At 35.0% G+C, this 15,150-nt stretch overlaps 1 protein-coding gene across 3 annotated transcripts in view; it reads right to left on the bottom strand.

Annotated features, from left to right (window-relative positions):
* Nucleotides 1–252: 252 nt before the first annotated feature.
* CYFIP1 (cytoplasmic FMR1 interacting protein 1) overlaps nucleotides 253–15,150 on the bottom strand; it is a 55,428-nt gene continuing 40,530 nt past the window's right edge. For all 3 annotated transcript variants that reach the window (XM_026666844.2, XM_026666845.2, XM_087967104.1), the window contains 10 exons: nucleotides 13,920–14,119; nucleotides 12,265–12,352; nucleotides 9,934–10,077; nucleotides 9,104–9,194; nucleotides 7,606–7,736; nucleotides 5,509–5,581; nucleotides 4,762–4,856; nucleotides 2,774–3,012; nucleotides 1,777–1,924; nucleotides 253–1,692 (listed from right to left, as the gene is read on the bottom strand). In XM_026666844.2, coding sequence (XP_026522629.1) covers nucleotides 1,528–1,692; nucleotides 1,777–1,924; nucleotides 2,774–3,012; nucleotides 4,762–4,856; nucleotides 5,509–5,581; nucleotides 7,606–7,736; nucleotides 9,104–9,194; nucleotides 9,934–10,077; nucleotides 12,265–12,352; nucleotides 13,920–14,119 — 1,374 coding nt within the window. In that variant the 3' untranslated portion in view covers nucleotides 253–1,527. The remainder of the gene's footprint in view (nucleotides 1,693–1,776; nucleotides 1,925–2,773; nucleotides 3,013–4,761; nucleotides 4,857–5,508; nucleotides 5,582–7,605; nucleotides 7,737–9,103; nucleotides 9,195–9,933; nucleotides 10,078–12,264; nucleotides 12,353–13,919; nucleotides 14,120–15,150) is intronic.

The following is a 15,150-nucleotide window of genomic DNA, read 5'->3' as shown; positions in this document are numbered from 1 at the left end:
GCACTGTGAGGTGGAAGCTCCCAGCGCTGACTTTATTCCTGTATGTCTTTATTTCTTTGGGTTTCTTGTTTTGGAACTCACTATGTGCGAGAATCCAGCTTATTATAAAGAGAATCCAGCTTATTATAAAGACTTATAAAAGTCTGAAATAACCTTTGGAATCTAAAGCCAGTGGTGGTTTAGGTCCGGAGCTTGGACATTGAGAGAAGTGCTACAGTGAGCAGAGGTATATCGTGAAAATGAATAGGATAATGACTTCCCATTTTTCTTTATTTCTGGAGGTTATCCCAAGTTAGCCTATTTTAACATTTAGGAAAGAAATTTATGGCAGAGTTCCATAACATTACAGTGGGGTTGAATAGTTCAAAATCTATCACATTGTGTTAACCAAGCTAAATATTTTGTAAATTTAGTCTATGTGTTTCCTACTTCAAATTAGAAAGAAACTCTTATGGCTATGAATTGATCATCTCTGCTCTTAGGTACGATAATCTATAATCTTAGAATTGTTTGCATTGTATTAGAAATTGTAATATTATTGCCTACATTATAATGCAATTAGGCTACCTAGAAAATTGGATACAGAGATCATCTCTCTTGCAAACATGTCTTGACTTGATACATAATTGAAACAGTAATTTTTAGACCAGAAAAGCCAAACAATACTTTAAAATTAGAATAATATTTAATTCAGAAGTTTGAGAAAATAGAGGGAACCCTTAGAAAACTGTTAATAATTGAATCATGACTCATCAAAGTATAATTCTTGAACAGTTAAAAGTCTGAAGATAATTTTTCTAAAACTAAATAACCCTTGAAACAGCTGGTAAGTATAAGTAAGCTGTGTTCCCTACATACTATTCCACAATAATTCCACCTGCAACTTTCTTTCCAATTAGATATAAAAACAGGATTCAGATTTACCAATTGTATGAGAAGCTAAAAAAAAAAAGTTCTTTATTCTAAGGATATTAACCAATTCCCTAAATCTGAATAAACATGAAGCATTAATTATTTCTATCTTACAATCATACTTTTAAAATCTCATTAAAATCTTTTATTTCCAAAGTTGATTACATTATGGGGTAAAATAGTTTTCTAAAGAGAACATTCTATTGATTAAAAATAACAAACGGAGTGTCTTTAAAAGGTAAGCTGAGCAGTTTAATACTTTCCTTACACAAAAACATTTCAAGCATACTCCTATAATAAAATTCACTTTTGTTAGCAAAAGTAAATAAAGATCCCTTATATTAAGCCTTTAAAACAATTATAAAAACTGGAGAAATGCAAAGATTTATGCCTAAAATAGTTGCATTGCAAAGTGTTTTATAAAAAGTATTTAAAAAGTAGTCTAAAAACTGAAATTTGTGTATAGTCATTGAGTTTGAAGACAACCATTCAAATGTTTTAGTTGATCCTGGAAAGCAATGAAGATCAGATCAGGGCAGTCTCCCTTAGGCAAGAAATCTAGTTTCAAAATGTGCTGCAACTGACCATTGTTTCCAAAAAGATCACAGGTCTTTTCTAGTTGCTGGCCAAAGACTGATGAATGGGAGGTTGGAAACAGCGGACATGTTCCACCGGTGTGCTTTCTCCATCACCAGATTTCAAATACTTGTCCAGTGTGGCAATAATTTCATCATTCAAGATCTGGAACTTGCGAATTCTCTCAACCATTTTTTTTAAAGGCTACAAAACGAAAATTGTAATCAGTAAAAGGAAAAGGTGGCAAAATGAAACACAACGTGAGAAATAAACCTTGGTCAAACCTACCACATTCTTGATGACTTCATCTTTGCCATCATGCTTCTGTACTTTCAGTAAGTGGTAACAGAAATCGAGCACATCAAATCGACGCTGCTGTCCCAAGAGCACAATAATCATACAGCCAGCCCAATGCAGCCCATCTCCAAAACATTGTCTACGAAGTAAAAGTGTAGAGAAAGCGCTACATTATATTCAGTAGGGAAAATCAGGATTCTGGATTCCCAATTCCAAGTCTGTTACAACAATTAACAACGCTGACTGAATGTTTTGCAGAATTTTGCAATATATTATTATATGGTATTGCTAATATGCAGTCAAATACTATTTTTCAGAATGGCAGGATCCATTCAGGATAGGATTTTAGATTTAGGGGCGAAATGGATGCCTTAAGCATCTGTCTCTTTAACGATTAAAAAATGCAAAGAAAGAGCCAAATGGATTTTAACTACTTTGTGTTGGCTTTTTTGAATTCTGTCTGCTTCCTGTTGGCTTTTGGGGGATCAGAAAAACATAGCTTGCATGTTTTTAGCATAGCATGCATTTCTGCATCCCTGCCTAATACTACTGTATGCTATTTTTACCATCTTTAACTTCCTACAATTCTAAAGAAATAATTACATGAAACAGAACCACCAAAAAACTAAAAACTGATTTGAAATCTCCAACGTTTAGATGCTGAAAAACAAAGAATCATTGTAATCATAATCAATTGTGTATCATTAGATTATCATTTCTGCATTTATCAAACTACATTTAAAATAGTATTTTAACATGTTGGTCTAATGTAAGTAATTAATAAAGTCTTAAGACTGATCATCCAAGTGCATTTGAGTAATGCAGCTGTACCAGCATTAATATACGGTTTACTGATATTTGCAAAGGTATTAAGAGTTTAGTGATGCAGTAAATTCTTAATTCTTTTGTTATATCATAGTCACATCTAACTTCTGAAATAAAAATAAAGCACTAATAACAATGCCTTTGCCAGTATTTGGATACATACTCCACAGTAAATTCATGGGTTCCTACTGGAATACAGTATACAAACTGCATTGCACTCCAAAGGCGATGAAATTCCACACACTCATCTACATGCATCACACCATTGCTAGGGAGGGGGCCACGCCATATGGGATCATCCAGGAATATTCGAATCCTTGTTAAGATGACTTCAAACATAGAAAGTCCACAGCAGAGACGCTCCTTGGTTAGCAAATCTCCTTCTCTTGCAATGGCAATTTGCTATAATTGCAACCAACAATACAGTATCAGTCTACAAAAAACTTACTAATGAGTTTCAAATAGGGTAGAAAATTATACTTTCCCATCCTATTTTAAATTGTTTTTATTTAATTACTGAAATTTAAATGAAAGTCATACAAAATAATCTATGTGTAATGAAAATGAACTAAAACTTGAAAAATAAGATGAATACAATATTAACCTATAACCAGATCACTCTTTTAACACATTACATCTACACGATAGATTTCTACAATGGAAAGACAAAAATCAATAAAGATTTTTTCCCATTCTTTTAACGTTCTGTGTTGTGTTCTTTTCACTTGCAGAGGGTAATTCTCATCACTGACTCCCAAGGTCATTAAACCTAGAATTCTATACAAAGCATCATCAAATTCCACATTGTGTTTACATCATTGGCTATTATGGCTTCCTCGGCGTTGTATTCATGGTTGTAGTGATTGAATCCAAAAAGAGCCATAAGGCAGCATAACCATACTAATATTTGGGGGAAAAAATTCTTCCTTGCATTTTTCTTTTCTTTTTTTCAGATCAACCAAATGTTTCTCCATTAGTTGCAACAAAACGGTCAACTGGCTTGTTGCCTAGCCCAGATGAGAGACATACAAGAAACTGGGACTGATGCAGACAGCCACTGCCCTGCCTCCCCCATCACCAACACCCTGCGCACCACCCAGCTCCCTGCCAATACTGCCTCCCCCCCTGCTGATGCCCTGCGCCCAACTGACACCTCTCCTCCACTGACACAGATGCGGGCTGGACAGGGACAGCCCACAGACCAAATGTGACGTGCTGACACCTGCAGGTGTAAAATGCCCAAGTCTGCCCTAGCCTGATATTGTGGGTTGAGAGTTACTGGCCCAAAGTTACCCAGCTGACTTTCAAGCATAAGGCAGGACTAGAACTCATGACCGACTAGTTTTGAGCCTGGTGCCTTATAACCACTAGACTAAATTTGCTCTCAACATTCCAAATATATCTATACCTCAAACAAAATGGCACAAAATATTGACACAATACTCCTTAAGCCATCTTAAGCAAATATTTTTCTAATGAATGGAATTGATAAATAAGACTATTATTTTCTTTTGGAACATATGAAAATTGAATATTCAAGGTGGTTTTTTTCTCCCAATAAGAGGAAAATAATGTATTTGTAAACCTTAAATATATGTAAGTAAAAAAAAGGAGGGGAATCTTCTTTGATTCTCACTAATTCATATTGACATATTTGTGCAGTTTCTTGGTATAGTATGAAAATAGTTTTCACTCCCTTTTGTTTCAGTATCCCAGTTTACTTTACAGTCCTGTTCTGCCAAATAGTTTCTCCATCCAAATATTAATTGTGGCCAATCCTATTTAGTGTTCTAAATCAGTGATCCCCAACCTTTTACGCCGCGCCCGGTCCGGCATCAGCTGGCGCCGACCGCCCTGTTCTGCCAAAGAGTTTCTCCATCCAAATATTAATTGTTCTGCCAAAGAGTTTCTCCATCCAAATATTAATTGTGGCCAATCCTTTAGTGTTCTAAATCACATAATCTGGCTAGTTGGTGTTGTATGGCACATAACTCTCTAAAATCTGAATCATGAATCCACTGAGATAAAATCTCATTCTGTAGAAACTACATTACTAATTCAACCAACGTAGGATGCCAAAAAGCTCTATCCTCTACATAGTGGTAAGCAAATACGTAAAATGGCAATTCTGTAAAAAAACATAAAGACTACCTGAGGTGTTCCCAATCTTTCAATCAATGGAACAAGGTGGAGTGGAGCATATTTTGATTCTAGTCTCTTCAGTTTAGCATCAAGTCTTTCCCCCTCTGGAAACAGAGAAAAAGAGAATAATGTAATTTATTTTTCATTTATTTACTGTACTGTTCTTTTATCCCAACTTTCTGCATTCAGTGTCTTAAGGAGGCTAATAAAGCCTGTTCCAGCTTAACGTTTTGTTTGATTTATTCCACCATCACGTTTTGTATGTTTGAGAGTACAAAATAAACACTAACATCAGATCTTTATATAATGCAGAAAAACATCCTAATTTTTAAAATGCACTTGGCTTATACATCTCATGAAAGGAAATGTTCTGTGGCAAATATCTGACAAAGATGACACATTTTCTTAACTACTAAGCAAGAAGAAGGACTGATGAAATTTCATTTTGTAAACTAGCGGGATGTGTAAATGATAGAAGAAAAAATAAGGAGAAAAAAGTGCTCAAAACAAAACTTAAATGAGGAAAAAGTATAAAGTGCAGAAAGTCACTTCATTAATCACACTAAGTTGCTCCAGCCATTTAAGCTGCTTTATCTATTCTCTGCACAATAGATATGCACCACTTATAACAAAGGACTTGTTTAATTCTGATACAAATGTGTGCTGTGCTTCATTAGCTTCTTGTCCTGATTTTGCACATTGACAGCGTAATTTGGCACAAGTATTGCGGTTGGAAAGCCATAGGAAAAAGCATACCCTTGACATGAATTCTTGGTAAAATATTCTGGAATGGTGCTGCATGCAATAGATCACACACTTCCTCCAACGACTGCAACAAAGAGAATAAAGATATAACACTAGAGAGCTGTGATTGGGAATCTCTGACTGCAACACTGAAGTCGTTGGCTGATTTTGAACTGAAGTAGAAATATCCCAAAAAGAGAACATTTTTCCATGTGTTCTTGAAAGAAATTGGCCTGTGTCCCCATGTATAGGAACAGTTTCATAAATGGGGAAAATGAAAAGAGAAATACTGCTGAGGAGCATGGTTAATCCTACTCAAACTACAAGCAGCAATGCATTGATCAACACCAGGGTAGTGAGCATTACATTTTTTAAACTTGCAAGATATAGTGTGATGGTTTTCTTTTGGTAGATTTGCCTCAGTGTAAAAGTTTTTTTTTAAAATCAGAATAGGAACATAGTTTTATGGGCAGAATAAAATGTTATTTTATGAGCAAAGCAATTAAGCCACGTAGCATAGTTTATCGAAAAAGCGTAACACAAATTATTAATTTGCATTGTTCAAGCAGCAGATGGAAAGATGTCAACTGAACACTGAATTAAGCTTTTGTTTTCAACATTTTTCTAAAATCCACTATCTGCTATAGCAGAGGTCTCCAACCTCCAGTCCACAAGTCTTAAAGTTGCCAAGGTTGGAGACTTCTGTGCTAAAGGATAGTTTTCATAATAGAGCCCCAAAACCAGGAAAGTAATGACAGGGCTCTCATTTTTAAAAATGGTATCTTTAAAATGTACTAAATTTGATAATTGCTCATTTAGACACTTAACAACACCAGTGAAACCATCAGTGCCAGAAGGCTGTTTTGTATTCCAACAGCACTAAAAATTCAGGCAGGTCACCTTCACAAGGTAGCAAACAGGGTTGTTTTCAGAATATACTTTCAATATGCCAAATGAAGGAAGGAAATACACAGATTATGCTACTGGGCATTTACAGCAGAGGTTTTTCTTCCCAATGATTATTCCAGCTAGTTTGGCAGAACTTTCAAATAAGTATAGTCACCACCATGCAAAGCCCCATTTTTTAATTCATATACGTGTCAATGCAAATTTAAAAAAGGCAAACTGTCAGTAACATAGTCACTACTACCATCTTAACTTCTTTAACCACTTATCTAAACAAACACCTTAGATGCAGGGGTCCCCAACCACTGAGTCCCGCGGACCCGATCCTGAGTCCATGGGAGCAAAGTCCTACCGGACCGCTGGTTTGCTGGGCGCCGCCATCTTTTTGATGAACAAAATACTTCCGGTGAGGTCACGGAAGCACTTTCATCAGAGCGCGCATGTATACGTACAGACCGCGCCATAAAAAGGTTGGGGATACCGGGCGGCATAGAGAAAGGTTGGGGATCACTGCCTTAGATGATATATAGATTTGCTTTGAGGCTAGGAAAAATTATTGTTGAAAGACTGTTTCTCTGTGGAGTAACTCAGTCTCAAGTATATTTAATATTTTTAAAATTGGAAAACATTTTTACAAGCACTTAGGTAATCGCAAGAAGAACCATTCTGATTTTTGATTACTCATGTATCTTGAACATTGATGGTGTTTCACAGCTTCTCTGTAATTTCTCTAAAGACAGATTTTTATTTTTCAAAGTCCTTTTTCTAAACCAGATAGTAGTGGCATAAAAGAAATAGGACTTCTCCTTTGAAGGGAAAAAGACCCAAAGTAAGAGCCTGTATTTGTGCAAATTTTGAATCTGAATTCTTATGAAAAATGCTAGAACTTCTTCTTGACAATGTTATTTTCATAAATAATTAAAAAGTATTTGAAAGTTAATTGATTTTAATTCATTTTAATTGACAGTTCATTTTGCCATAATCTTTAATGTATGATGCATCCAGGGAAACAATAGCACTGGTTGGTTTCTGCAGCAGGAGGCCAATGCTGAAACATGCATGACAATGTCATCATGCAAATGGTCTTATGGGGCACAAATATGCAATTGATGCATTTGCATGATGGCATTACAGTACATGCTGCATGCTCTTTTGGCTTCATTATACTGTAGTCTGTTGTTGACACTGCTTTTCCACACCTACCAGGCTTTGCTCAATGAGGAGACAGAAGAGAATAGCATTTCCCACTTCTCTCAGATTTTGGAAACACACTGTTTTCAGTTCAGCATACTCAACAATATCCTTGAGCTGATGATGAAAGAATTCCAGAATTCCTGAAGAATGGGGTAATAAGAGAGAGAGAGAGAGAGAGAGAGAGATGAGGGGAGAGAATGTCACATAAGTCAGCACTACAGTATGCTGTTCACAGAAAATTAGTATTTCCCCCTTATATTTGTTACAGATCGTCCTTGACTTAAATGGTTCATTTAGTGACCGTTTAAAGTTACAACGGTACTGAAAAAAGCCCTATGACCGTTTTTCACACAACCATGCAGCATCCCCATGGTCACATGATAAAAATTTGGATGCTTGGAAACAGCTCATATTTATGACGGTTGCAATGTCCCAGGGTCATGTGACGACTTTTTGCAATCTTCTGACAAGCAAAGACAATAGAGAAGTCAGATTCACTTAACAACTATGGCAAGAAAGATCATAAAATGGGGATCATAAAACCCACTTAACAGTCTTACTTAGCAATGTAAACTTTGGGTTCAATTGTGGTCATAGGTCAAGGAAACCTGTATCTAGATAACAGATAATCAGAGTTGGAAGACACCTTGTAGGTCATGTAATCCAACCCCCCACCCAAGCGGGAGACCCTACACCATTTCTGACAAATGGCTGTCCAATCTCTTCTTGAAAGTCTCAAGTGATGGCGCTCCCACAACTTCTGAGGGCAAGCTGTTCCATTGGTTGATTGTTCTCACTGTCAGAAAGTTTCTCCTTGTTTCCAGGTTAAATCTCTCCTTGTTCAGTTTCCATCCATTATTCCTTGTCTGGCCTACAGGCACTTTAGCAAATAGCTTGATCACTTCCTCTCTGTGGCAGCCCCTCAAATATTGGAAGACTGCTATCATGTCTCCCCTGGTCTTTCTCTTAACTAGACTAGCTATGCCCAGTTCCTGTAACCGTTCTTCGTATGTTTTAGTCTCCAGTCCCCTAGATAAGGAAGCCATAGTTGTGATATTATATCCCATAGGCCTAAATTAGACAATCTCTTTTCACTTAGTATACTCTGGGATACCATGATTGATCCCTTCTTGAACTGTTGTTTTTTCCCCAACAAAGGAGTGTCCAACGTTGACAATTTTATGAATTCTCCAACCAGCCATAATATTTTTACCCAAAAAATATTATGGCTGGTTGGGGAATTGATAAAATTGCCAACGTTGGACACTCCTTCTCTAAGTCTTGAGATTACTGTAGTATCAGTAATCAACAAAGGTCAATTATGGAACCCCTGATGCCTACAAAATATTTTGGAGGAAACCTGAAAATATATTATCCCAATTTACCACAAACTGAAAACTAAAATATAGCAATATTAGTCTTTATAAACACTACTTAAATTGTTTATTAAATAACCCAATAAAAAGAAGAAACAAACATTCATTAACATAATTAAAATTGATCTTACCTGGGGAGCCATACTCGTGTCTAGGCAACCTACAGATTTTGGGCATTACTTCCATTAATGTCTTTACATACTGAAGAATTGTGCCTTGTAACTGAGAAAGCAAATTTAAATAATATTGCTAAATAAGCATAAATTGAACCGGGATTCATAAGACACAAACAATGTTTTAATTGTACTACCATATTAAGCAGGTTTATATAAAAATGTGAACTGCCATGTGAACACTGCTTCAAAGTGAACACATTTATGATAAAAAACATACAAATGCAATAGTTGTACTAGAAGTACATTTCATCTCTATATAGGTACATTTGTATATTTTAAGAAGAGTAATGATTGAGTGAAAACATAAATTGTATTGTTTATTGCTAATATAAGGTGTAAATTTAGGCAAATTAGCAGATATGACTAAGCATACTTTGATGATATCCCTTGGAAAACAGTGGGACAAGCTGAATTCCCAAAATGAAATGGTAAAAATACGTCAAATATTTTTAATTAATAAACTAAAACTTCCTGTGATTTTCCTCATCAATACTATAATATGAAATTTTATATTTCAAAGGAAACACAGCCCTAGAATAATGTTGATGCTTCTAATGCTCATATAATTAGGAATGATTTTCATGCAAAATTATAATTCCTATTTTCATGTAATCTCAGACATTGATAGTCGGTGGCATTCCCAGAAATACTCCTTTAATGACTGAAGCAGTATGAATTGTGATCCAAAATATGGGAGGGACATAAAATTCAAGACCTTAGTGATTAAATGAACTTGAATAAAGGGTAGCTTTTTCTATTTATTGAAATAAAAATAATTCACATACCAGACTCTTGACAACTTTCAGTAATTCTTCCATCACCACAGCAATCCCTTGATATCCCAGTAGTCTACAGATCACTTTGAAATGAGAAGGCCCTACAAAGTTCCTATAGTTGCTATAAATGCTAGAGTATGCCAGATTCAAAGCCTAAAGAGAACAACGCAATCCATTCAAATCAAATTAGAAGGTATTTCCCCTTTTCATTATAAGATATATGAAAGAATCCTTTCAAGGAATCAAGTTACATTTAATTTAAAAACTGAAATGATATTTGAAATATATGATACTTTCAGTTAAAGTAAAGGAAGAAACAAAATGAATTTTGTAATTAAATGCAATTAGTTCTACAGATAAGCTGGACCTATGCCACTGAGGGTTTAAACATGGTAACTAGATCCTGAATTGCACTCAAAAAGAAACTGGAAGCCAATGCAGCTTACACAACAGTAGTGTGATATGGGCAAATTCCAGGGTACTCTGAACTATGTCTCCCACACTATTCTGGACCAATTGTAACTTTCAGGTCGTCTTCAAGAGCAACCCCAAGTACAGCATATTGCAGTAATCCACTACCCTTCTCTTTTTAAAAAAATCTTGCAATTGTTACAACTGAATTGGCAGGATCCACACTTTAAAAAAAAATTGTTATATGCTCCCCTTTTTCTACAGGTAGATTCAAAATATAGAAAGAAATAACAAATAGCTCTGAAATTTCTAAGAGTTGTACAGTTGAGAGGAAATAAAACCTGGGTCTCCCCAGTCTTAATTTGACATTCTGCCCATTACATCTGGCAAAAACTTTGGCACATGATTTATATTATAAAATGTTAAAGATAAAACAAGGTAGAATATGAATTTGCCATTTAATGAATCTAATACACACAGTAATGTATAGGAAAATATTTTACATGTTAATATCAGCCTAATGTTACAAAGACTGTGTTTTACCATAAGAAATATAACAAGATACAGATAATTAATAGCACTGTGAAACAAACTTAAGGATAATAAAGCCCAAATGCTCTAATGTGACCTTTCCCTCCTCCTCAGTCCAATGATTTAGTACCGATGTCACTAAAGAATTGGGAATTATTCATGAAGCAAGCAAAATCTGGCAAGAGTGCTTCAGAATGCCTTTGCATTAGCAAGAAAGAAGAAAGGAAATGAAAGTTTCCTTAAGAAGCAGAACAGGCTGTTTCTGAATGGATGTAAGTAGAAGATATCATAACCCTCATCACAAGAAACCCCTATAAACAAAAGATCTACGAATGGGAAATTTATTGTGCAGAAAGCATGTAGTAGCAACTATGAATCATGAAGAAATCTACTTGCTCATTTGCAAACGATCTTTTATATTTGAATATTTTATGACAATCTCAGGATTTTTACTCTGAGCATAATTTATGGAATTTGACCAGGTGTAATTATTGGCCAATACTGATGATTTAAGGGGGAAATCCAGTGAAAAATACCACCTTCATATATTTGTATATCTACAATACTTTCTTGAACACTCAAATTAAATTGGCGATTTAATTATACCATATACAGTAAAGGATCCTGCTTTTGTTGTATTTCAATTTGGAGCAAAGCAAAAAATCTATATTAAAGACACAGAAATTATAAGCTGCAGAGAATTTTAAGAAGTCAAATTCCATAAGAAGTCAAATTCTATAAGCTGCAGAGAATTTTAAGAAGTCAAATTCCATAAATTATGCTCCTTGTATTATATGAAACCTTCATTGTGCTTTTTTCTCACTACAGCATTAAGTAAGTCCAACTTACTTGTAGATTATAAACAAATGTTAATTTGTCTGCAACATCATTCAGCAATCAGTACTTTTAATTCAGTCAAGGATCAGTTTTACTCTGAGAATGGACCAACATAAAATGGGTGATATAATAAAATACGTTTAACAGATTGGATAGCTTCTTTGCTTCATTGGCAAAACCTTAGACTAATTGTGATACCTTCTAAGAGGGCTACCTTTATTATGATCTCATTTTCTAGAACTAAGGATGAACTTTGCTTTAGAACATAGCATTCTCAAGCTTCTTTATGTAGAAACAAAGCCACTAGGACAAAAGTGGAACATTTTATCTGCCAATGGATTGGTTTGATAATCAACTTTAAATGATTGACAACTACCTGCGCATCTGTCTATCAGAAACAAATTAACAATTATGCCCCACAAGTTATAGAGTGCAACTATTCTTAAAGTGGATCTCACTGAAAAAAGTACAGACTGCAAAATTAAATATAATACATAGTGCTACAGAATGAAAATTGTCAAACGCCTGCTACATGAGAAGCAAATACGGAAAAATATTAACCTTTGATCCATGTAGATATTGAGGCTGAGCATTGGGCTGCTTGTCTCTCTGGAATTCCTGAGAAAATGGTAGTACTGTTCGAACAAACCTACATAAACCAAACAAGGCAACTGTCAGGCTCCAAAAACCAAGAAACACATGTGATTCTTTCAAGTAGATTTCTTTATTTTTCTCACTAATGGACAGAATCTTGCCAAACTAAAACATGCCACTAACCCCACAGAAATACACTCTGGGAACTATTAGGGAGGGCTGTCTTCATCCTCCCCCCCCATAATTTATCTGAACTAAGATCATCTAGATTGCACTACCTCCCTGCTGGCAATCCAGACTATATTCCATCACAGCAACGCAATTTATAATTGTGGAAGTCCCACCTTAGTCATGAAGGCATTTGTTAGATTTATATCCTGCCTTATTTTAAATTGGGAGCTCCAGGTGTCACTCTTAACATTCTTTGATTTTTCCATACAACAATTTAGTGAGGTATATTGAATTGAGAGAAAAGCAGAGACTACCCCTGTGAGGTTCTGTGGCTGGGAATGGACTGACATGTGGGTCTCCTTGTGGCAGTCCAACACTTTCACCATTACACCACATCAGATCCTATTCCTTTTTTTAAAACATCAGTTCTGTATTATTATGTGAGTTATGAGAAATGTGACTGTGGAATTAAGGTGTCACGCAATAGAAAAGCATCACTACAAAAATATTAAACACTAAGGTATTGGAAGGTACTTGACTTCACACAGTAACTAGAAAAACATTATTTGCTTATAGCTGGGATGCCTTTCAGGATAAAAATCTCTAATGTTGATATAGTTATAATACTATCAATTTTTGGTTTTGTTTTGTTTTCTGAGATTACCCAGTGTGTACATGATACATCAAAATCTCACTCATATATTCACTGAAGTTGGATTAGTATGCTTTATAGATGCCTAATTCAAAATTTAGATTCTAAAGTCCCCTTTTCTGACGTATTGCTCAGTGAAATTCAAGAGCTGGAACCTTAAGTTCTACTGGGCACAAAAATGTAACCTTTACATATATAAAATATTATCACTTGTACATTACATGCCAGCACTGGCAGAACTGCTGCCCTTTATTTATTTATTTTACTCTTAATTCTTTGAATCTACCCAATTGTTCCAAAGCCTTTCTTTTACATAGTTTGTTCTAGTTAAATGAGATCAAAAGCTCTATTCATATCTGCTCCCTCTGCATTTATGAATAGTGAGGCTATTGTATAAAACCTGTAGGCTAGAATCAAATACCATGCTCCACATAGTACAAACAATTTTAACAGCACAGCACATATATAAAAATGCACATAAGAGAAATATCTAGTAACTACTGCAAAAAAACTAGGAAGTGCTACTATTTTATAGGTCATTCTCCAATATTTATGCCTCAAGCCAATCACTGAACCTTTCTTGAAAAGGATTATTTCAAATATTTTTTTAAAAAATAGAAGTCCCTGTCCACAGAAAGCTCTGATAACAAGAATCATGTGCTTAAATCCTCAGAGTTAAGTTGGCTATTGCTCAACAATAACATTGACATGTAGCTATCAGAGCAAACTTTATTATTACCAGGATCATGAAATGAAATATAGCATTCAAAAACAAATATTTAAAAATTGTCTCACTAACCTGTTGGTAGACCCATTGTAGCAATAATTAGGAAGGAAATCATAGTTCAGTTCCCAAAAGACGTGAAGAGTGATTCTTCCATAGGGAGCAGATACATTATGATTGGCTTCTCTGAACATAGCATCAAAGCTATCCAAAGTCATATATCTGCTCAGGAGCTTGTGTGTCATCTTGTTTATTTCTACTAATCCATCCAACTCCTGATAATTTTTGATGGATAGGTAAAGACATAAGGAGAGAAAGAAATTAAAAAATCATAATCTTCTAATAAAGTATTAGATCTTTTTTAGTGACCATGCACATTAGAAAAATGTTGATCCATGTTGGAATTATTTCTTACCTAGTTATTTCAAACAATAGACAAAGAGGCAGAATCTCAAATCATCTTTGTAATATCAGTTCAAATATATGATACATTGGCTTCCTATCTAACCGGAAGTTCCTAAATACTGAATAGCCTATAGGATGACACATTTCAATGCCTTTCCCTCAGTTGCACTGGAAGATATTGAAAGATTCATTTCATGAACTATTTAGATCCTTGCAGCGATGGTCAGATTGAAACTATTGTACATGTTCTTCTCCACTGCACATTTTTTTGAGATGTTTGCAGCACATATATTCATCCTTCACAGATAAGTCTTCAACTTACAACAGTTCATTTAATGACCATTCAAAGTTACAACAGCATTGAAAAAAGTGACCTGTGAACATTTTTCACACATGCAACTGTTGCAGCACCCCCATGGTCACGTGATCAGATCATATTTATGATGGATGCAGTGACCCCGAGTCACGTGATCAGCTTTTGTAATCCTCTGACAAGCAAAGTCAATGGGGAAGCCTGATTCACTTGTTACTAATTTAACATCTGAAATGATTCACTTAATAACTGTGGCAAGAAAGGTCTTCTTAACAGCATTTACAAGTTAATTTATATTTTAGCCTATCTCTCTAAGGTTTACAAAATAATTCCCTTCTTTCTCCTGTCTACCTTTTCTAATAATCAAAAATCATAAAAAACAAGTACATTTTTTCTTTTTTTTCTGCAAAAACTCTATCAAGTGATTTCCTGTCACTTTATCACAAATATACAATATTTCCAACAGCATTACACAAGGAGTAGTTCTCTGCGTTTTATTTATATAGATTAATGGGGGGGGAAACCTCTTAGACTCCATGTTTTAAACCAGAATATACAGTTCAAAGAACCCTAAAATTAACAGGCCAC

The sequence above is a fragment of the Notechis scutatus genome, chromosome 5 (genome assembly GCF_049901735.1).
Source record: "Notechis scutatus isolate UNSWTSFEM ecotype Mainland chromosome 5, rNotScu1.2, whole genome shotgun sequence".
In the NCBI taxonomy this organism is placed as follows: Eukaryota; Metazoa; Chordata; class Lepidosauria; order Squamata; family Elapidae; genus Notechis; species Notechis scutatus.
The sequence above is the reverse complement of the archived record's forward strand: the minus strand, read 5'-3'. Positions and strand labels throughout refer to the sequence as shown.